Source organism: Protomyctophum parallelum (genome assembly GCF_964188405.1).
Source record: "Protomyctophum parallelum genome assembly, chromosome: 7".
NCBI lineage: Eukaryota > Metazoa > Chordata > Actinopteri > Myctophiformes > Myctophidae > Protomyctophum > Protomyctophum parallelum.
The window spans coordinates 40,950,144-40,971,948 of record NC_139705.1 but is presented as its reverse complement, the minus strand read 5'-3'; the positions used below and the strand labels follow the sequence as shown (position 1 = coordinate 40,971,948).

The following is a 21,805-nucleotide window of genomic DNA, read 5'->3' as shown; positions in this document are numbered from 1 at the left end:
CCTTAAGAGGCAGCAGGCATATATATAAACAGTATTCAGGCAAATGGTTTGGTATACTGGACAGTGGTTTGCATGAGTTGAGTTGCTTAAAGTAACTTTTGACTATCAACTTTATCTGACTAGTGACTTTGTCTGTCTAGTATTGTTTCACTGGGAAAACAGAAAACAGGGTTTCAGCAGCATGTGGTGTTTGTTACAATGGCGAAAGAGCTTGTAGGCTGTTCTCTCTCTCCTTTTATACTGGTTGGTGATTTTATACTGGCCCAGGTGTGTCACAATCTCCACGACACGCCTCCAATCTCTACTGCCACTCCCACCATCCATCCATCATCAGCACTGGAAAACACTAACAGTGGATTATACACAGACCAAAACACCACTAGGGCCACATAGGACCGTAACACAGAGCTCAAGCAGTTTTATGATAACATAGAAAATGTGTATAATTATTTTGGCCACAGCATTAAACGGTGGGCCTTGCTGACTGGCACGATTCATCTCACCCAAGCATCACGTTGAAGCGATTATGACCTACCTCAAGCTTCACACTCCAATACAAATGAAACTATTTGAATAAAGGTTGTACTTCTCAAGGGATTGTTCCTAATAAAGAAATTTCAGACTCCTCCTTTTTGTTGTATCATCAAATGAATGCTGAATTGTTGGCACCAAAAGGGGCTAATTAAGCTTGCAATCAGAAGGGCATAAATAACAAACTCAAATGTTGCCAGATGAGGTGGTCGTCGTGTCCTGTTATTGAAACACCTCCACTAATTTCCGCTGGGTTCAGCCTCGGCACAGAAAATTGGAAATGATACAAAAGAAAATCCTACAAAGGACTTATTTGGTGGTAATCATTAGATCAAGAGGTAAACGGAACATCATGGCATATTGTTCTGCCTGGCAAAAGGTACATCGAACTGGGAGGTCTATCTTATTGACTTATGGAGAGAATGATAGGCAAATGATAGATGATCCCATACAAGGATTAGATTAATAACTGAGGAAGAATTATAGTCAAAATAAATCTGGTACATATGTTATAACTTATATTGTTTTGAAAAGGTGAAAATCCCACCGTCATTACGTTTGGGTGTATGTCATGTCAACTAACCAACCAACCAAGTACCAACCAACCAGTCAGTCAGTCAGTCAGTCAGTCAGTCAGTCAGTCAGTCAATCAATCAATCAATCAAACTTTATTTTAATATCATACAGTTACAAAAGTAAAATAGTGAGTTAAATTATCATCATATTATCAACAGGGTTTCAATGCTTTTTGTAAAAAATATTATTTTGATTTTGCATGGTCATGTGGATGGTATTGGACATTGCAGTTATAAAAAGGACACATTAAAGAATAACACATTTTTTACTGATTTATTTTTATTTACATTTGTTTAATGATTGGAGATTGTTCTAGTGCACACATAAGGCATGTATGTTACATTCTCAACCATATTGTACACAAACTGCCAATTGTGACGACTGCTAAACATCTTAACATAAATGGTTGGTAGGCCTACCTTTAATTGATGTTATGTTTTGTTTATAACACCAAACTGCCAGGTGTTCTGTCAAACTAGGGGTCAGTTCACTAATAGCATTCAGCAGGCCACACAGTAAAACCCTCTGGTCAAAGTATACAGTATACAGTTTCTATAGTAGCTTTATTGTCGTTTGTTCTGTAAGATGGGTCTCACACAGTGCCCCCAGCTCTTTCTTTAGTAAACAGAAACTACATTTTCAGGTGGAACACCAATTTCATCTGGAGGGAGAACCAATGCTCTTTTTGTTTATCCAAACCTAAAAATGCGTTTTCTGTTTACTATACACTCTATAGCAGTGATTGCTGTGGGAATAAAGAGCTATATAACAATACCTTTATATGCTCATGTCCATTCAATTCCATGTGTATTCTCAGATTAAAATTAAGGCAGGATTTCACTGTGTAATATTGTATGTCATCTCTCCCATAAGTTCAGTAGAACATATTGATGCATATGATGATATTAATACACCAATTATCGTTGTCATTTTGTTCATATTTGTACAGTAAAACTGTAATCCCTTCAGCTATTCCAGACACATTGTTTAGGAATAATGTAGTCACCAGCTATACTGTACATGAATGAATGGTGGAGCACGTAAAGGTTAATATTAGCAAACTTTTAAAGGGCATTAAAACTGTCTAACACTATAGCAGAGCTGTAGAAGATTATAAACCTGGTAATAATAATGAAACTGTACACTCCTATCACTTTGTCTCATCGTTCATGGGGTTTTGGGTGATGAATTTGCTCCTATAGGAAGTTGGATCCCTCCATGATTTGACACTGTATATGTTTTGGCTTTAGTGTATTACTGCAGTGTCTTCTTCAATGTATGCTATAGAGATGCGTTGTGAGTCTTATACTGTAGGCATGTTTTGTGTCTTTTAGCATAATACTGTACTGTAGAGATGTGTTTTAGTGTATATGGCCTACTGTAGAGATCTGGTCCTTTTATATTGCAGATTTGTTCAGTCTTTAGACCGTCCACACAGGTGAAGAGGCAGTTAGTGGCACTGTGGATCGTGTGTCAAAGTCATAGTCAATCACAGTGTGTGTGATAGTGCTCAGGCTGCTGCTTGACGACCCTGTTCCCGTCTGGCGCTCTTGAAGGCTCTGCAGATAACTCTGAAAGTCAAATGGGAGAGAGAGAAAAATTGCTACTCTCAACTTCTCATTTCACGTGGCCAAAAATTCATATAGGCCTACTCCAATATTCCCCATGCATGTCAAAGGAAAGACACATTTGGCAAGGTTTTAAAATGTACGTAGTAGTCGTAATAATAGTAGACCTATATTAATTCTGAAATGGGGAAATATCGACACCACACATTCACAAGCAACACAACGTGTAAAATTACATAGACTAAACTAAAGAAAGAGTTGTGTGCGTGAATAGGCGTAATAATCAGTCATCTGCTGACATGTAACGTATATATTTTACAATTTAATATAAGCTACTGACCGGAGCAAGGACGTCACCAGCGTAGCGTTTGAGGAGTGGTGGTCTTCGACGGCGCTGTGTTTCACCTCGTCTCCTTCTGGAGGGGGCGTACCTGTACTCATCTTTCTCATCTTTCTGCTCCTGTTTCTTGTGAGAACCTGAGGAGAGAGAGATGCAATTAACAAACATGTACATGATGTAACCTCATGGAATACCTTTAATTTGAAGCATGACGGGACTTAATCATGTCCAATAAAATGATATTTGAACTATCATTCTGTATAGTACTATAGTATGCTATTACTATAGTAGGAATACATCTGCACTGCAGTGGTTGGAGGTGGTCTCTGGGACCAGGGAGACATTGTAGGATGCATAAAACATATGTATTGTAGCACTCAGAAAGTCAGGAAAAAGTCTGGAGTGCTTGTAAATTGGTGTTTTCAATTGATGGATAAGGCCTATAGCCTAACTAAGAGAAAGCTGTGCCATTACATGTGGGCTGTAAGCCAGTTCTGTTTTAACAATATAATATGAAATAAATAAATGTGTAGGCCTAATGTAATACATAAAACATGTATTACATATAGAGTTATGTTTAAAAATGTAAGACATTTTGCAGGAATAATTCATGTAGGATTAAATATTTTCTCTGAAGAGTGCCTTGGATCTTTTCTTTCTTTTACAGTACAGCTTGTGTTTTTTTTCTTTTCTTTATTTTACAGGCACTGTTTCCCTCACCTTCTCTGTGGACCACACCGTGGGCAGTGACCTTCCACTGCACCAGTACACCCATCAGACTCAACACAGGGCAGATCCCGGTGATGGCCCAGCTGAACCAGCATAGCGGCCGTGCAGGGCCAACTTGACAAAGGACGTCGTACACGTGAACAGTCAACTTAAAGTTCTCCGCCAGGTAGTCCACACACACCATGACCGTGGTCGCCCCGAACACGGCCGTGGCGACCACAGTGAATGGCTTCTGCCACTGCAAGGTGAAGATGGCCGTGACGATGGAGGCGGTCAGCAGAGCCCCGACGGGGAGCCACGTCGGTGTCAGGCTGTGGAACTGTCCGATCAGCGCCAGCACGGCGACGGTGAGCAGACCGCCCAGCTGGAGGCCCGTGAGGAACAGTCCCATGGTGGAGACCAGCATGGTGACCAGACCACACAGCACGCCCACTCCCAGACCGATCCCCGCCTTGGTCTCCATCGCCAGCTGAGCGTTGAACTCTGGCTCCTGTTGGTACAGCAGGAACACGGCAGATGACCCCAGCTTGAACCCCGAGAAGAACATCACCATCTTAAAACACCGGTATCCTGGAAACAGAAGACGTGTCCCCATATCGTTTATTCGTTCGAGCCTTGTCAAGCCATAATATGGCCCACCTAGGGCAGAAGCCTGTCTCCTGTTTCTGTAGCGTGAGGCAGCTTGATGGAGAAGGGTCTGCAATCTGCATCTAAACTCTGTTGGCTTGATGTACTGTACAAGTACACCCCTGGACATGATGCTAGTATGTCACAGGGAGTGCCAAGCAGTACCATTTTTAGAGTCTGTAGTGACACGACCAGGGATCAAACCCTGACCTCCCAGTCTCAGGGCAGACACTAACCACAAGGCCACTGAGCTCGTTCATCTTGCATTGATTTAACTTTCTGTGGCGTTTCTAAAGTTAATTGATTTCACATGGTTGCCCTCAAATGTTTAACTGATGTACGGTACAGAAAGTAGAATAAACGTAGAATCAACTTTTCCAATCAGATGCCCACAGGTGGCCCATCTTCCGCTATACACCCCCCATCTCATCTGTCTCCTCTACCATATGCGAGCTATCCGCCCTGGCAGCTCATTACACAAACTGTTTAGTTCTTCAGTGGTTCAAGTGTGTTTTGCAATTTAGCTGACAAATTACTCCCATTAAAATGTTGCTTTTAGCAATCACAAATTGTATTTTGTAAGTATTATTAACATATTTGCAATATCAATTTGCAGACCTGCCGCACCGATTTTGTGCAGTGCTGTTCAGCAGACTGTGGGCCCGCTTCTCAGTGTAGGAAAATAGCCACAATTACATTTAAATATGGACAAAGCTCACCATAAAAAAGATTGAGAGCCTATATAACACATCTAAAATAAGTGCAAACTTTATAATAAGCATTTCAATTGTATACAGTACAGTATACTCTCAATCGTTTTTGTGATTGGATTTGGCCATATACACAGAAATGTCCTCAGTGTCGTCTGTCTACTGTGTGTTTCCTTCATTTTACAGTAGTCCTTTAAGCCAAAAAAATTACCTTTATTTATTTCATATAGGCTACAAGTATTACCTTGATTTCTTGGACTGGGCCTTGCAGACCATCTTGACACATATAGGTGGGCATGAGTTACAGAAGGTTGAGAACCCTGCTTTAGATGTTCTCATAGTTCCTCAGCTTATTCGTTTTTTGGCACCTCTAATGGTTCTACTAAGCACTATTTGACAAATAATTCAGAGCCACTTTTAGTGGTATTTTAGCCCACATTAACAATTAACCATTGTTAATTACACTGGTATAAACAGAGTTGTATAATTATGTGTGTCTAGTGTCTAGGTATGTTGTGTTTCTTTACCTAAAAAGCAGTAGATGAGTCCGAATACGATGCATATGGAGGAGAGAATGCAGGGGATGACGTCAAACCGGCCATTAATGTCCAGCAAACACAGGTCCACGTCATAAGAGCCTATTCCCGGCTCCTCAGTGATATTCAGCGATGTGTTGGACATACTGGCAGATTATTAATATTATTTTTCCAGTTATTGTGTTATTATGCTGGGCCTTACAGGACGCCACTTTGAAGAGTGGACGTTGGAATGCCGCTACCGTCCAGGGTAAGAGGAAACACCATGATTAACATTGTAAACCATATCCTGTCTTGCACCTGCAAAGAGAAGAGGGAAATTCAGCTCTGCAACAACTTCAGTACACAGTACACAGTAAAATGAAAATGGCAAAATGATGCATTTATATAGTGCCTTTGCAGTCTTTATCCAAGGCACTTTATATATTGTGTGATACACATTCACATGGCAGAGGAAACCATGCAATGCACCAAACTGCTTATTGGGAGCAATTAGGGGTTCAGCATCTTGCTCAAGGACACGTCAACACTAACTCTGGAGCAGGGGAGCCCAGGATTGAACTGGGAACCTTCTGGTTCCCAAGTGGTCACTCTACTCCTGAGCCACTGCCGCTGTTAATTTACATTTGTAACTCTGAGAGTTACACATGGAGCTATAGGGTCCGTGTGTACACTGTCACTGACACGCTCAAAGTTAAATTGACACTCAGAGACACACACACACACACACACACACACACACACACACACACACACACACACACACACACCTGGGGTGTTATTTAAGTTCACATGAGAGAGTTCATTTCTTTCCTTTTCCTCACATACAGGACGCAGAGTAGGAAACCAATGCTAATGTCTCTATTTCCTAAACCATAGGCCTATGAGTCAGGACACACAAGAGGAAATGACCCGCTGTCACCTTCAGGGATTCGTATTGTTTTGAACATGTGGTTAAGTGCTCCATCTACCCAAACAATGTTAAACAAACACCCCGACAATAGCTCACACTGTTCCACAATGTCAAATAGGAAATACCACTTTTGCATTGCATACAATGGGCTAATTGTGGCTTAACAAACTGATTCAAGTAAAGGATCGTTGCCAATAACAAATGCCATCAAAATGACTCGCATTACTGTGTATTACTGAGTAATGTGAGTCTGTGTGTGTGTGTGTGTGTGTGTGTGTGTGTGTGTGTGTGTGTGTGTGTGTGTGTGTGTGTGTGTGTGTGTGTGATATTGTTGTAAATATGTATTTTAATAATAATAATGAATCCCTTCAAGCTTGTTTGTAGATCTTCTAATTTAGCCGAATATTAACCCCAGAATATGGACAATGGGTTCATGTGGTTGCCTCAGGGCTAAGAGAGTTAATAACAATTCCAAATCAAACATTCATTCAAGAATATTGGAACTTAGTGCACCGTGTCGTCACTGCCGTGCAGCCCATTTCACAGGATCTGGATTTAGTCCAGTCAGATGGAAACCTCATGTGTCCAAAATTGTCACTTTTCACGATTCAAATAAAAAAATAGCAAAAGTATCAGATCTACAGGCTCAAAATGTGTCACTTTGAGCCACGTTTCCAGCTCGCGGATCTGATACTTTTGATACTCGTGTGTGACGCTGATGAAGTAGGGCATTCATTTACAACAAAAACAAAAGGTTAGAATATGGAGATCTGAGGTTTCTGTCCGAGAGCAACGATTTGTTTCCATATACGCTATAGTTTCAGATACGGTTCTCAGAATCTGGGCCCTGCTCAGGATGTCTGGGGACCCAGAACTCAGAACATGTACTGTAGGCCTACTTTAAAAATGTTCCGACAATAATCACAGAATATCACAGAACTTCAGAGGTTCTGTAAAGTTTAATTTGGAAGGTTCTGCATTACCCTCGCTCGCTGCTGAGTTGTGTGTAGGATATTGTAGTGTCTCTGTCTCCCAGACCCTAAGCTCTTCAGGCTGAGCCTCAGGCTCGGCTCAGCAAATGGAATTACAAGAGCTTTAGCAGCCCTGCAGTGTCTCGCTCCATGTTTGTGAGTGCTCAAAAAAGGACACACTGTCTCTTTCTAAAGGATCTTTGTTGGGTATATAATCAATATTTATTTCAAAAGAATATGCCGATATATGAATATTTATTTATTTATTTGTGCTGTTTGATAGTGGGACCCAGCAAAATTGACTTTAAATTGAGCATTGTTTTGTGCTGCTATACTGAATGAAGAAATAGAAAAGAATCAATGACTTGTCTGACAGACAACTAGAAGTGCTCAATAACAGATGATCGCAGACAAATGAAAACATCACTTCTCTGTAGAAATTGTTTATAAGTGTCCTACCTGCTGTGATGAAGCATTATCTTCAAGAATCAAACGCGATGAGAGAAAGGAAAGTCCTCTACATTTGCCAATTTGTCAGGTACTAAAAAAGTTCATGGGTTGTGCATTTCCCTCCGTGTGAGCTGCCCGGGGCAGTAACTCCCTCATCTGTGATTCTGTGAGCAGCTGACAGTGTTCCACTTTGTGAGAGAGGGACCATCTGTCCCCAGCGTGCTGGACAGTGACGGCACCAGGGTGCTGCCAGTGCCAAGGCCAAGTCAAATCTCTCAGATCTCAAAAGTGCTCTCACTGTCATTGGCTTAGTCCAGTGGTTCTCAAATGTTTTTCATGTCCAGAACCCCCAAATTAATTAATGTAATGTATTTGACCACGGACCCACACAATATTGTGTGGCCAGGGGCCGCCACACAATATTTGTAATTTAAGGTCTACAAGTTATCAGCTATTTTCAGAAGCTGATGTAGGCCTACAGTACAGAGTCTCATATGGCACTGGTGCTGAAAAAGGACAAACATTTTATATTTTAAAACAAAATGCCAGACGCCAAATGGTTAAAATGGTTTAACTGGTTTTCATGCCATCTAAGTAATTTCGCTGTGGACCCCCTGTAACTCCTTTAATGCTTTAGTCTGTATTCTAACTCTATAGAGAGCTTATTAAATATATCAACTCTATATAGAGAGCCCTCACTATAGCTGTAGTGGAGTATTCAACTACAGCTTTCCCTGTATATGCTTATGGTCATGTGCTGGAGTTTGGAAGTGCTCGTTGACTATCACTCAACAGCCCATGTGAACCACCCGTTTAGAATTGGCACATAATGCAGGAGGCAGCAGGAGGTTGCTTTACTGATAACGAGTGCTTCCAAACTCTGACACTTGGAAAGATAATCATCTGCAAGGAATTTCTTGACAGGAAGTAGATTATAACATGTTTACGGTGGATTTTTATGAAACAAACACTTTGCAGATAGTAAGACGATAATTCAAGCTTTTCGTAGATGCAATGTTGGTGCATTTGACTTTAATTAATACAATAAAATAGGTATTTTCTGTTTGGATGAATGGGCTATGGGAAGTTGCACCTAGGTAGCACCTTGCTGGCAAGATGGCAGCTGTGTGCATATCATCAATACGAGGCTCTGGTCCCAGCTCTATGACATTTACAGTCAGACACTTAGCTGATCTCTTCTCCAGAGTGACTTAATTGAGCCAGGATATGTTAGCAGGTCACATATGGTTGGTCATCATGGACCAGCCAGTCTGTTTCAAGGATCAGATCTATGACTCAGTAACGGTTTACAGTACAGTGTCTAAACAATAGCCCAAGCTGTTGCCTTCAAGGTGCCTTATATGGGAGGTCTGACTCTCTGGCAGTTTGAATCAACAGGTCAGAAAGTGAAACGGCACAGACGGTTAGTTCAACCGTACGGGCACCTAGGCTGCTGAGCCGTGGATTCGACTCCCGATCCCGACGGCCTTTGCCGCATGTCTTCCCCCCCATCTCCTGTCAGTCTACTTTCAAACTATCAATAAAGGCAGAAAAGGCACAAAAAATATATCTTCACAAAAAAAAGTGTAACGATCACAGGCTAACATGTCAACAGTCAACCCCATGTAATGCACCAATTGAAAAACACAAAGCTACAGTGAAAAACAGAAAATAAATGGCATTGTCTTGACATGAGAATATGAGAGATAGCTAGGTAACTTGGGTTGTGAATCTTTGTTTTTCACAATTTGATTAAATTGAAAAAGGATTCAATTTCAAAATAAATGTTTTATTTGAATACTGCATAGTTAATCTAAGACAAAGGTTAACATTTATTCATTCTAATGTAATCCTGGGCGCTATACACTCCCTCTGCCAACCCGGGGACAGCAAAGGACTGACCTCATGCTTCCTTCAATGCATGATGAGTCCAAGCTGCTTCTTTTCACATGACAGGACTGCAGCGATGTTGACATGACAGACATAATAAAGCTGCCCTAAACTTAATTTATGCATTTGTCATTAGACGTGTCAGTAGCCTATAGATTCTGTGGACTTGTGGACCTGTGTCAAAATAACGTCAGATTATTTATTTATATTATTGTTACTAGAGAAACAAGCCAAGAGGCTTGAAGAAGGTCTTGGTGACCGAGGTTCATCTAATAGAGTTTTGCTCTTGCTGTGCAAGTCGGGCAGTGTGTGGGTCAGGCACTTTATTGATTTCATTTATCACTGACGCGCACACACACACACACACACACACACACGGCAGGATTAGTGTTATTGATACAGGGCTATGGATGGTTTCACATTAATTAAGAGGACAGGAGGTATGCATGATTAATCAGCTAGAAAATTAACAAGCCATACTGTATCATCAAGAGGCATGCCATAACTTCTGACGCATATGCCGCAAAGGTCTTATGAAAAAGTGACATATTGCATAATAGGCCTATACTTACATGCAGAATCAGAATGGTGCGTAGAAAACTGTTGAATAACTTCCTTCAAAAAAGGTGTCCATATATTCATTTACAGGTTCATTAATGCTTCAAATAATATTGTATTCATGCGCCCCATTATTATTAGGACCATTTAATCGTAGCTACAGTAATGATATGCTATTGACTAAAACGAAACAAGCTCACAAAGTACAAAGTACAGTGTGATAATGCCCACTGATCGATCTCAAATGTTTACATTGTAAAGCTGAAAGCTTTCCCCATCGTACTCACATATTTCCATGTCTCTATTACAAGACTCCAATTCATTATTCTGACACTGTCAAGTTGAGTCCCTTCCTAAATAAACACATTTTAACTTCAAACTCCATTCCAACCATGTAAGACTCATTGAACACACATCCCTGCATGGTGACTGATCTTGTGACGTGTCCATCTAATGTGTGACCCTGGTATCAGGTAGGATACCTGCTGGTTAGTAGTGTAGTTGCCTGAAGCTCCCAAGAGCAATAACTGAATCCCAGGTATACCATATCTTTAATTTAGAAAACTATATCGTGCCGAATATAAGATGACTCTGATTATAAGACGACCCCCGTTTTTCAAGACTCATTTGTGGAAAAAGAACATTGAATGTCACATAGTCTAGTCCCTGATTACAGGTATAATTGGAAAATAATGTAGTATTATATTCAGCACAATAAGGTAGGCTACTCAGAAATTACTAATGCAGACAAGAATTGATTTTCAAGCCAGCAAAGCACATCGGTTCTCAGCAACAAGAAACAGTATAGTCTATAGCATTTCAGTAGTGTACTAAGGAATACAAATGAAGCTTAGGGGTCGCTGACAACCAGCACGAGATGAAATATTCATGGAACCACAAGTGGTTTGAGAAAGAACCTTTGAGACAAATGCTGCGCGCGCGCGCACACACACACACACACACACACACACACACACACACACACACACACACACACACACACACACACACACACACACACACAGTAAGAGATGAACCGGTCAGTGTCTGTCTCGTAGCAACCAGTGGCCTATTCCCGCATTATGATGTTAATAAACTCCAATAACAAAAACAAACTGTTGATGTATTTTGGAATTTGAATTATTTTCTGCTTCAAGAAGTGTAATACGCTCAATTATTTTATGTAATATTCTATTATATAATGCTGTGATTCACTATCATAGTATATCATTAATGTCGGGTGTTAACCTAGTCCGAAACATTCCTTTTTTATTATTATTTAAGTAGGGCAAAAAAAACATAAAAATGTGAAACATGGTTTCTGCCCGACATCAGTAATATGTAGCCTAATTTTAATATTATTATATGATAATGTCATAATCGAAGTTGTCAAAGATGATAAAAGCTGATGGAGAAGAACTAAAAAAACATGACAACAGAAACAGAAAGTCACATGCTACTTAAAGCATAATGAAATTTAGAATGTTACATAGGTTGTTAATGGTGACCATATGGATTTGGACGCTGTGGCGACCCCAAAGGTCGCCGGCTCGGGCACCCTAGCTAAATCATTAGAGCATCTGTGCAAAATGTGGTGCTTTTAGACGGATTAGCACAAAATTATCCCTAAGCTCATCAACTAGTATGCTCTGATACATTTAGGAAAGCCATGCCTTCAAACTCTTATCCTCCTCAGATAGCCAACCTTACAGCAAGCTATAACCCTGAATGAATGGCTGCCCTTTTAAACCCTGTCTGCAAATAAGGAGCACATCTGCACATGGCTGATACTGCCACAGTAACAGGTCTACCTGGTTACTGCACGTTGTAAAGCGCTTTGGATAAAGGCACTCATTGTCATTGAACCATTTACCATTTAATGAGAAATGAACCTTGACTTCTGCTGTTGATACTGAAAAATATCTTCAGGCTGAGACCAGAAACTGGGAGAAAACAATCAGAGGCTCATGAGACTGTCTGTGTGAATGTCTGTCTGTGACTAATAATATCCAGCAGCTGTGCTCAATTGAATTTGAATACGTTAGAGTTATAGGCTATACATCAAGCTTTGTTTAAACAGGTTGACAAATTGCTATACTCAGTGATGCTCTGGGTGCAGGGGCGGCCTTAGGAATCTGGAGGCCTGTTTCAAGACCAAATATGAGGCCCCCATATACCTATGACATAATTATTTTGTTGATACAGCCATATATTGATACGAATAGTTTGACTGTTCAATATCACACGCAGCCATTACTCTTGACAATTAGCAACAACACCTTTCCTCATCCTGTCGTCCCTTCACAATGAAAGTGTCTCCCCTTTACCTCCCAATGCTGCACATTTTACCATGTTATTTACATAAAATAGGTAACTGTACTAACTTAACATTTGTGGGAGAGAGCAAGGCAGTGAGTGAGACTGAGAGAGAGAGAGGGCCAAGAGTGGCGGGGGTTGACTGAGGGGACTTCAGTGCACTGTACACTCTTGCTTCGTGTCCCAGGTTGGCTTGGTGTGGAATGTGCTAATTTGTCCCCTATATTCAAAGTCTGATTTCCATTGATTGTTGGCTGTGTTTAGCATGTATATGGCTGTGGAGTTTTGGTACAAAATCAAAACAACTTGTCTAATATTTTGGCATGTTAAAACCTCCAGGAAAATCCGTGTTGAGGTTATTGATCCATTGTTTTTCATTTTTTTTTGTCCTACTGTCCAGTTGGGATTGTGTTGAAGTCCAGATACTTTAAGAGCTTCAATGCCATGTGCCATGTAATTTTGAACAATCCTTGTAGTTGCCTTTATTGCATTGTTAATATTGTATCTGTGTTGTCTCAGCCTTGCAGCTATTGTTTTACTCGTTTCTCCGACATATTGTAAGCCACATTTTTAAATAAACACAGTTGCTGGTGCTGGCTGTTATCTGTTGTTTAATCTCCAACGTGCATTTGTAGTTCTATTTTTAACTATTTGTTTTGAGTTTGAAGTATTCTGGTCTCTGGCGTGCTGGTGTGTTGATTCCTTTTTTAGTTTGCTGTGTACCAGATAAAATGGTAAATGGTGCATTTATATAGCGCCTTTATCCAAAGCGCTTTACGTAGATTGTGCATTACATTCACCCATTCACACACACATTCATACACCGATTGCGGTGGAAGCCATGCAAGGCACCAACCAGCACATCGGGAGCAATTTGGGGTTCAGTGTCTTGCCCAAGGACACTTCGACATGTAGACAGGAGGAGCCGGGATTCGAACCGCCGACCCATGGATTAATGGACGACCTGCTCTACCTCTTGAGCCACAGTCGCCCTTAAGAGTTTTGTTTTTTCTGTAGGCTGAGTTTCGCGATTATTATTTTTTTGGCAGAAGGAGAAGGGGAAAAAAAACTAACAATAACAATAAAGGACCAAGTCCTTTCAGGACTCCTTTAAATAAAAAAAGATAATAGAAATAAATATACAATAAAGAGAGTTCCACCGTGTTCAGTTTGGAACATACAGACACAGGTTTGTGTTTCCACCGCATTGTGTTGGACGGAACAATTGTCATTGTTTGATGCCTAGCTGAATGGTTGGAGAGCTTGTCTGTAGAGGAGTCTCCTGAGGTTTGAATCTCAGTAAGTGATGCTGAGAGGTGGCTCACCATCAGGTGGGATGAGATGTTGATCCATCATTTCTTGATCTTTCTGCTGTTCCTTCGTCTGGAATGTGGTCTTAGTTGTTATTGTTGTTGTCGTCTGTTGTCTTTGGTTGCCATGGCTGCCAGTTCCCACCTGATGTCGTGTGGGAGTTCTGATTGGTCCAGAGCGTACTGAATAACTTCTAGCTTACATAACGTCTTAAGACAAGGACTCAAGTCTAAGATGAACAGCTCATCAGAGATATTGTCATTTCTAATTCCGTTGTCTCCTCCAAAGAGGATGATATGATCTCCCACAATGCAACAGCACATACCATGCGTTGTATACCAAGTTGGTCCTTTCCCCTTGGGCTCAACCTTCTTCCAGGAGAAGGTCTCTGGACTTAATTTCCACACATCATTGACGTTATTGTGATCTTCGCTCCAGCCACCAAATATGTACAGCTCTCCATTGTAGGTAAATGCTGAATGATACCGGCATGTTTCTGGTAGTGCAGAAGGTGTGTTCAGCCAGAAGTTGGTCTCTGTGTCAAACACTCTGATAGTGTTGGAGACCCCCCTGTACCCGCTCCAGCCCCCAAATACAAACATCTTTGTCCCAACGATGGTGGCAGAGTGAAAGTGTGAATCAGGAGGTGGAGTTCCTCTGGTGTTAATTAAAGTCCAGACCATTGTGCTGGTGTCCAACTTGTACATGTCATTAGTGTATCCAGTCATCTTGGTGTGTCCTCCATGGATAAAAATGACCTTCTCCAACACACAGGCTGAGTGTTCGCCCCTCTCCTCTGGAACAGTCCCATAAACCCTGGGTTGGAACCATCTGTGGGAGTCAACATCAAATGCATAAAGCACATTGTAATACTGCTCTGCCCAAGACCCTCCCCAGATGTAAGCTGTATCTTCAACCAACACAGCTTTGTGGCCCCAGCGCTTGGATGGAACCTCAAGGTGACCGTCTCCTCTTCCTGGTTCCACTGGAGGTAACTTCTTCCAGCATAAAGACACTGTGTAGAAGACATGGACATCCATCTGTTCCATGTTGTTGATGGTCCATCCATCACAGTAGCCTCCAAAGGAATACAGTTTGTTCCTCACTGCTGCAGCAGCATGATAGGCTTGCTTTGGTCCTCCTGCTTTGGAAACGGTCCAAGACAACATCACCCTGTCTGTCTGTCTGTCTGTCTGTCTGTCTGTCTGTCTGTCTGTCGGTCTGTCTGTCTGTCTGTCTGACTGTCTGTCTGTCTGTCTGTCTGTCTCTTCTCTCTCTCGACATCTACGGTCATTTTCAACACGGTGCATCATCTTATATATCTTCTGTTGTGACATCACACGAGACACAAACTGTTGCCATGCACGCCTTAACGACACCAATTAGTGCAGCTGTTCTTCATCTGCACCCTTTGAACTCTATTGCTATATTTATTACTTCATTGCGGCTACCTTGGGGTCTATGGATCTATGGATCTATGGGTCTTCCACACGTATAGCATAGTATAGTATACGTATAGTTTATAATATAGTTTCATTTTATAGATATTCCACTATTACGTTCTTAGCTTACGCATGTTTCATGATAAATGCTTTTTATGTGATGCATTCCCATGCTTTTTTGTTCTTGCTTAATGTAAGTCACTCTGGATTAAGAGCGTCTGCTAAATGCCTAAATTATAAATTGCTACAGCGTTCCCTACCACTGAGCTGTGTTGTATTTTGAGGCTGTGTGTGTGTGTGTGTGTGTGTGTGTGTGTGCGCGCACGTGCGCGGAATGTGCTCAAGCTGACTGGCTGAGCACGGAATGTGATGTATGGTGATAACAGTGCCGCTCACGTCACGCGGGTATGATATTTTTCTCCATATCACTGTGTGAGAGACAGTCCACTGAGCAACTCAAAGTGAGGCTGAATGACAAGCATTTTGCATTATGGCTCTTTGAGGGGAGCTAGCGCCCCCTTATGGCCAGCTTTGTGTGTTTGTGTGTTCTCAGGGGCGGCCTTAGGAATTTGGAGGCCCGTTTCAAGACCAAATATGAGGCCCCATATACCTATGACATCATTATTTTGTTGAGGCCCCCCTGAGGGTGGAGACCCCCCTGAGGGTGGAGGCCCGTTTCAATTGAAACTGTTGAAACATACTTAAGGCCTCCTATGTCTGGGTGCAGTGTGGAGAATTAAACGGTGACCTGCCGGCTGCCAATAGGCTCACTAGTTTAGAACAAACACTTAAGTTTACTGTCAAACAAAATTAAACAGGACAAGAAGTGTGGTGGTCTAGGTCCAGCCCTATTTTCAGTGTACGTGAATGATATGACAGATGCTTGTAACTGTGATTTGTTCCTGTACGCTGATGATTCTGCACTGCTAATGTCCCACAAGGATCAAACCACATTAGAAAGCTCCCTGAGTGAGGAAGTAGCCAATGTTAGTTCCTGGCTTATAGATAATAAGTTATCTTTACACTCAGGGAAGACAGAATCAATTCCGTTTGGCTCGAAAATCAAATTAGGAAGAAGCACAAACTTCAAGATCAAAATAAATTCTGAATACATAGCAGCAAAATCATCAGTGAATGGGATCAGTGGGTTGTATTTTAGAGGGTAACTTAGACGTCCGAAGTATGGCCAGCAAGGTGCTAAACAAGGTCTCCGGACTGACTACGTTTCTAGCTCGAACAGCAAGATACATGGATAGTGGTGGCCAACTCCCTTATCCTGTAGTGCCACTGATTTTGCGTGTACATCGTGGTTCGAGGGCTTGATTACAAATCTTTTAAAACAAAGCTAACAAAGCTCAAAATAGACTGATCAGGGACGTTATACTAGGGATGGAACCCAGAACCCTATAGGAAGGAACCAGTTCAGAGAGCTGAACTGCATGGCTCCCAGTAGAATCAAAAGTTACAATGGCTAGACTAAATATGGTCCATAAAATTAAATACAGAGAGGTCCCAGCAGTTTTGGGAACGTTTCAGGCAGGTAAACGAGGTACACAACCATTTCACCAGAGCCAGTATTGCAGATGTGGTGCTCCCTGCTTTTAAAAGTAAAGTGGGCAAAGGCTCATTCATTTATATAGGAGCCACACAGTGGAATAGCCTGGAATCCAGTGTTAAACTGACCTCCAATTTGAGGACATTATTAACAGAAGACTAAAAAATGGCTACTGGAAAAGGTTCCCCTATAAAGGGTCATCTTAGAGGGATGGATAGGGACGTACCTGTTGTATTGTGTATGTAATATGTACTTGTTAGGTAGGGATAGGTCGAGCCTGGCTCATGGACTATTCACATCACCATGGTGCATCGGCAAGAATGTGTAGACAAGGAGATTTCCGTTTAAACCTTTATTTCCGTTGCACAGACACGCATTTAGATTTGAGCAAGGAGGTGGTGAGGCATCACGGTTATGGTTTTTACTATGAAAGATAGAAACACATAATTATTATGCAATCCAACAACATTTAAACAATACACCAAGTGAATATTCTCTAAGGTTTGTGATCATTGCATTTCCCAAAGTTCACAATAGGCCAAGCACATGTGCATTTGCATTACACAAACATAATACTATAAGCTTCAAGGCAAGCAAGTAGCTACAAACATATCTATACTATAAGCTTCAAGGCAAGCAAGTACCTATAATAGTCATTCTCCATCACAAACCCAACTAGAAAAAGTGCCCTTCTGGGCACAGGTCTCCACCAGGATAGGAATGTAGGACATTGCAGCTTGCCTTCATCTGGTGGTTGGATGAAAGGGCAACAAAAGTAAACTAGGGAGTTGGCATACAAAGTTATCCACAGATCCGTGCAGTTAGAGGTAAAAACACTTTTCGGCCAGTTATAGCGCCACCTTGAGGCTGAGTTGAAATTGTTCATGTGGCATTTCTTCCTCTGCCTAGTGGGAATGTGCGTGCACAATTTCATGGAAATCACGCGATGTGTTCATGATTTGCAGCATTTTGTTTGAAACTGAGCACTCCTGTGAACTTTGGAAGCCAATCTTAACCAATCAGGATGGAGTCTGAGAAATCTGAAAGACCGGTTTCGTTGAATGGCTCTAGAGAGACTGTGTACCAATTTGCGCAATGTTTGGACAAAATCTGTAGGTGTACTGTGCAAAAACTTGTTTTGCACAAATTGGCCTCCTGGTGGCGCTATAACAGGCCGTTCTGGAAAGTTTGGGGCAGAGGTTCATCGTTGGCATCCAGGGAGTGTGTGTGCAAAATTTGGCATCGACCGGGTTAACGGTGGCCGAGATTAGCTGCTCACGGACACACACACGGACGGACACACGGACGGACAGACGGACACACGGACGGACGGACGGAGTGCAAAACATACTCTCCCCCCATGCCTTCAGCCTGGTGGAGACAATAAAGTACAACATATGCATTCATGAATTTAACTGAACTCACTTCAGAGTTCAGTGACACATAACCATGGCCTGCTGAGACTCCAGAGCAGAGGCTCTCAGCTGGTTGCTGCTGCTGCTGCTGCTGCTGCCAAACAGGGACTGAGGGAACAGTCAGCATTATATACCAGCGGCCACCAATGAGTTGAGTGAGGACAGCAGTGATTGGCAATGAGTAGAGCAGGTGAGGGGGGTGTATCCCATCCATGAGAAAAGGGGGAGGGTTGCTGACTAGTTGCTGACTAGTTGACTATAAAAGTATTGTTCCGTTCAGTGTGAGAGGACCTCAGTGGAAAGAAGTCTTTGGACTTTTCTGTGTAATCCTTGAATCGCTGATTATAATGTTGTATTACTGTATGATTGCTTTTCTAAATAAATCAAATCAAATCAAATCAAAAGTCTACTCTACAGCAGTGATTCTCAACCTTATTCTACAAATACAAGAATACAAGAACCTCCCCACTGAGCCTCTTGGTGTGAGGTCGGCTGGTCGGAGGAAAAAAAATATGGTGATCGTGTTTTAAAGCGATCATTCCTGTTACCGATACGAGTGGTCTGATGGCTGGGCCATGGACGCTTTAGAGATTTTCAAGTGGGCCCTTATCCAGAAAAGGTCGAGAACCACTGGACTACAGAGAATAACAAGCAAAGCTAGAAACAAAATAAAAAATAAGAAGAACAGGTCGAAGAAAAGAAAAACTAATTCTGGTGCTTTTCACTTCTTTTGTAATGCCTTAAAACACACAAAAACACTCTTCAACTAAAGGACATTCACATTGCAAATGTGTCCCTCTAATACGGCAATGTATGTAATGGTCACTTAGTGATATTGTGTGTGACTGTGGTATTGTATGAGGAAGTCTGGAGTGACAGAGAAGTATGTTAGAGTGGTGCAGGACATGTACAGTAACTGACCACATTCCCGGTGCGCATTTCTGAACGCACCCATAATGTTCACACGACTGAATAGGGTCACTTAGGGTTCATGTGGTTATTTAAAGTGACATATCTGTCAGTTCAAAAGCAGTTGAAATAGTGTATCTAGTAGTAGTAGTAAATATTTATTTCGGTCCATTTGAAAAAGCAAAAAAATAAAAATAAAAAATAACTTATCTAGTTCCACACTTGTTATCTAAGAAAAATACTGGAAACATAAGTCTGTCAAGTTGCATTTAATTTCACACTCATAAATATTCCAAATGACAAGCATCAGACTACAAACATTTTCAAGGAATTACAAATATTGCAATAAAACAGTTCACCAATATCTAAAACCCCTCTTACCAAATATGTGACCGGCAACAAAGTAACATTTTACAATAGATGCTACATGCTGAAACATATATAGTTATAGTTATGTATAACATGTACAAATATATTACACATAACATCTCATATCAGATTATCTTTTGTAATTATTTTTATTTTTTATTTTTTATTTTAACTATGGACACATTATCATGATCTTAGTGTTTCATGGATTGTACATGAAAAGCTTAGCCTCGATACCCAGGCTTTCATTTCGTACTTAAACCCTATACTTCAGGGTTTTCAACTTTTCATACCAAGGCCCAGTTATGTATTGGGTATTTAGCCACGGACCACCATTTGTTGACATTTAGCCTCTCAGACCAAAAACGTAGAATATGTTGTTGTCGTTGGACAAGACGTTTGTCCACAATTCCATGCTGTATTGATGTTGATTGGGAGAGAAAACAGGCAAATGTTGATCAAAATAACAATTCTTCTACATTCTTTAATTTATTGTGGAGACTTCTTAAGTAATAGATGTTTAACATGAATTAAACTCTTGAGAGCGTAAAATGAAACCAAATGGACCCGGGGAGGTCCATTTTCATTTTACGCTCTCAAGAGTTAAAGATCCATAAGGGTCCATTTGGTTACCAACTTCTCCATCATTTAGGTGGAGACCAAGTAGAACCCCCCCAAGGCCCACTGGTGGTCCCCGGGACCATGGGTTGAAAACTTGAAAACCACTATACTATACTATACCACACCATGTGCATGAGCTTGCAGATCTGGTGTTTATATACAAACTTGAAATGGCACATTCTGCATAATGAGTACTTTTAATTTTAGTACTTTAAGTGCATTTTGATGGCAATACTTTTGTACTTTTACTCAAGTACTTTTTGAATTCCGGACTTTTACTTGTAACAGAGTATTTCTATATTGCAGTATTGGTACTAAAAACACATAAAAGTAAAAAACTTGAGTACTTTTTCCACAATGATTTTCTCCAAATGTTTGCTCCAGAATAGGGACGCTAGAGTTCATGTGGGAAAATGACAACACTATACAATGACAAGTCATTACAACTAATCTGTCATACTTTCCCAGAAATAGTATTATTTTTATGACATGGTATCACATAAGAGTTACAATAAAATATATATATATTTGATTGGGTATAAGTTATGGACAAAAGTGGCTTCAGTTCCATTCATTGCACTTAAATCTAACTTTACAATACCAATGATTAATGTCCATTGCCTCACTCTCCCGATGGCGAGAGGTCATTGCAATGATGTTGAAACTGCAACAAAGATGGTTAGTGGTACATCTAGTGTCCAACCCGTCACCTTCAAATAACTTGATTGACATTGTCTTTTTTTAATTACATTTTTATCCCACAAGTTTTGTAACCCATTTTTTCACCCACTGTCAATTGTCTAAATTAGACAATTAACTCTAATAATACTCTTGACTCTAGTAATCCTACACTCCCTCTGCCACGCTGGGGGCAGCAACAGACTGACCTCATGCTTCCATCAACGCATGAATAGTCCAAGCCACTTCTATTCAACTGACAGGGGGGAGTTTCCTCCGTTGGACGTTATTCCAACCAGTTCCTTTCCTCTCATCATGCACCCCGGCTGGCCAGTATAGAGAACAGGATTACTGCATATCTTTTGGAGGGTATACCTACCCTTAACCCTAGGCGACACGGGGAGAACATGCAATTAACTCCACACAGAAAGGCCCTTTTGCCAATCCCACCTAGGCTATGGGAACAAACTGATGATGCAGAGGAGATCATTAATTGACATTGTCAATCAATTGGTGTCCTACCCGACACAGGGTATTATTGTATATATATGCTCCATCCACTGCAGATGTACTATTTACAGTACATTGTATTAACTTAGTCTATCATACAGATCGGTTCAAATAACTAATAGCTAAAGTATAAAATAGGGTATAGGTATAGGGTGGATAAACCATTCCTCATTTTGCTGGGGACCCCTCAAGTACCACTGGGGTTCCCTGGGCCCCACTTTGAGAACCACTGTCCTATACAGTACCTCAAACAAAGGACCAGCCGGCAGCCGGGACGTAT

At 41.2% G+C, this 21,805-nt stretch overlaps 1 protein-coding gene across 1 annotated transcript; it reads right to left on the bottom strand.

Moving 5' to 3' along the window:
* Nucleotides 1–1,268: 1,268 nt before the first annotated feature.
* Nucleotides 1,269–8,099, bottom strand: LOC310861509 (transmembrane protein 198-like). Its single transcript, XM_083768973.1, has 5 exons — nucleotides 7,961–8,099; nucleotides 5,609–5,917; nucleotides 3,736–4,314; nucleotides 3,016–3,152; nucleotides 1,269–2,678 (listed from the first exon to the last, which is right to left on the bottom strand). Exons 2-5 carry the CDS (start codon nucleotides 5,760–5,762, stop codon nucleotides 2,529–2,531), a joined length of 1,020 nt encoding a protein of 339 aa, XP_083625099.1. The 5' UTR covers nucleotides 5,763–5,917; nucleotides 7,961–8,099; the 3' UTR covers nucleotides 1,269–2,528.
* Nucleotides 8,100–21,805: the final 13,706 nt, after the last annotated feature.

Bases quoted from the DNA above. Each gene is read 5' to 3' on its own strand.
- LOC310861509 (XM_083768973.1), bottom strand. From the start codon at position 5,762: ATGTCCAACACATCGCTGAATATCACTGAGGAGCCGGGAATAGGCTCT. The intron at 3,153-3,735 runs GTGAGGGAAACA...CTCTCTCCTCAG, and splicing joins CGGTGTGGTCCACAGAGAAG to GTTCTCACAAGAAACAGGAG. The intron at 2,679-3,015 runs GTCAGTAGCTTA...TTTGACTTTCAG, and splicing joins CTGGTGACGTCCTTGCTCCG to AGTTATCTGCAGAGCCTTCA.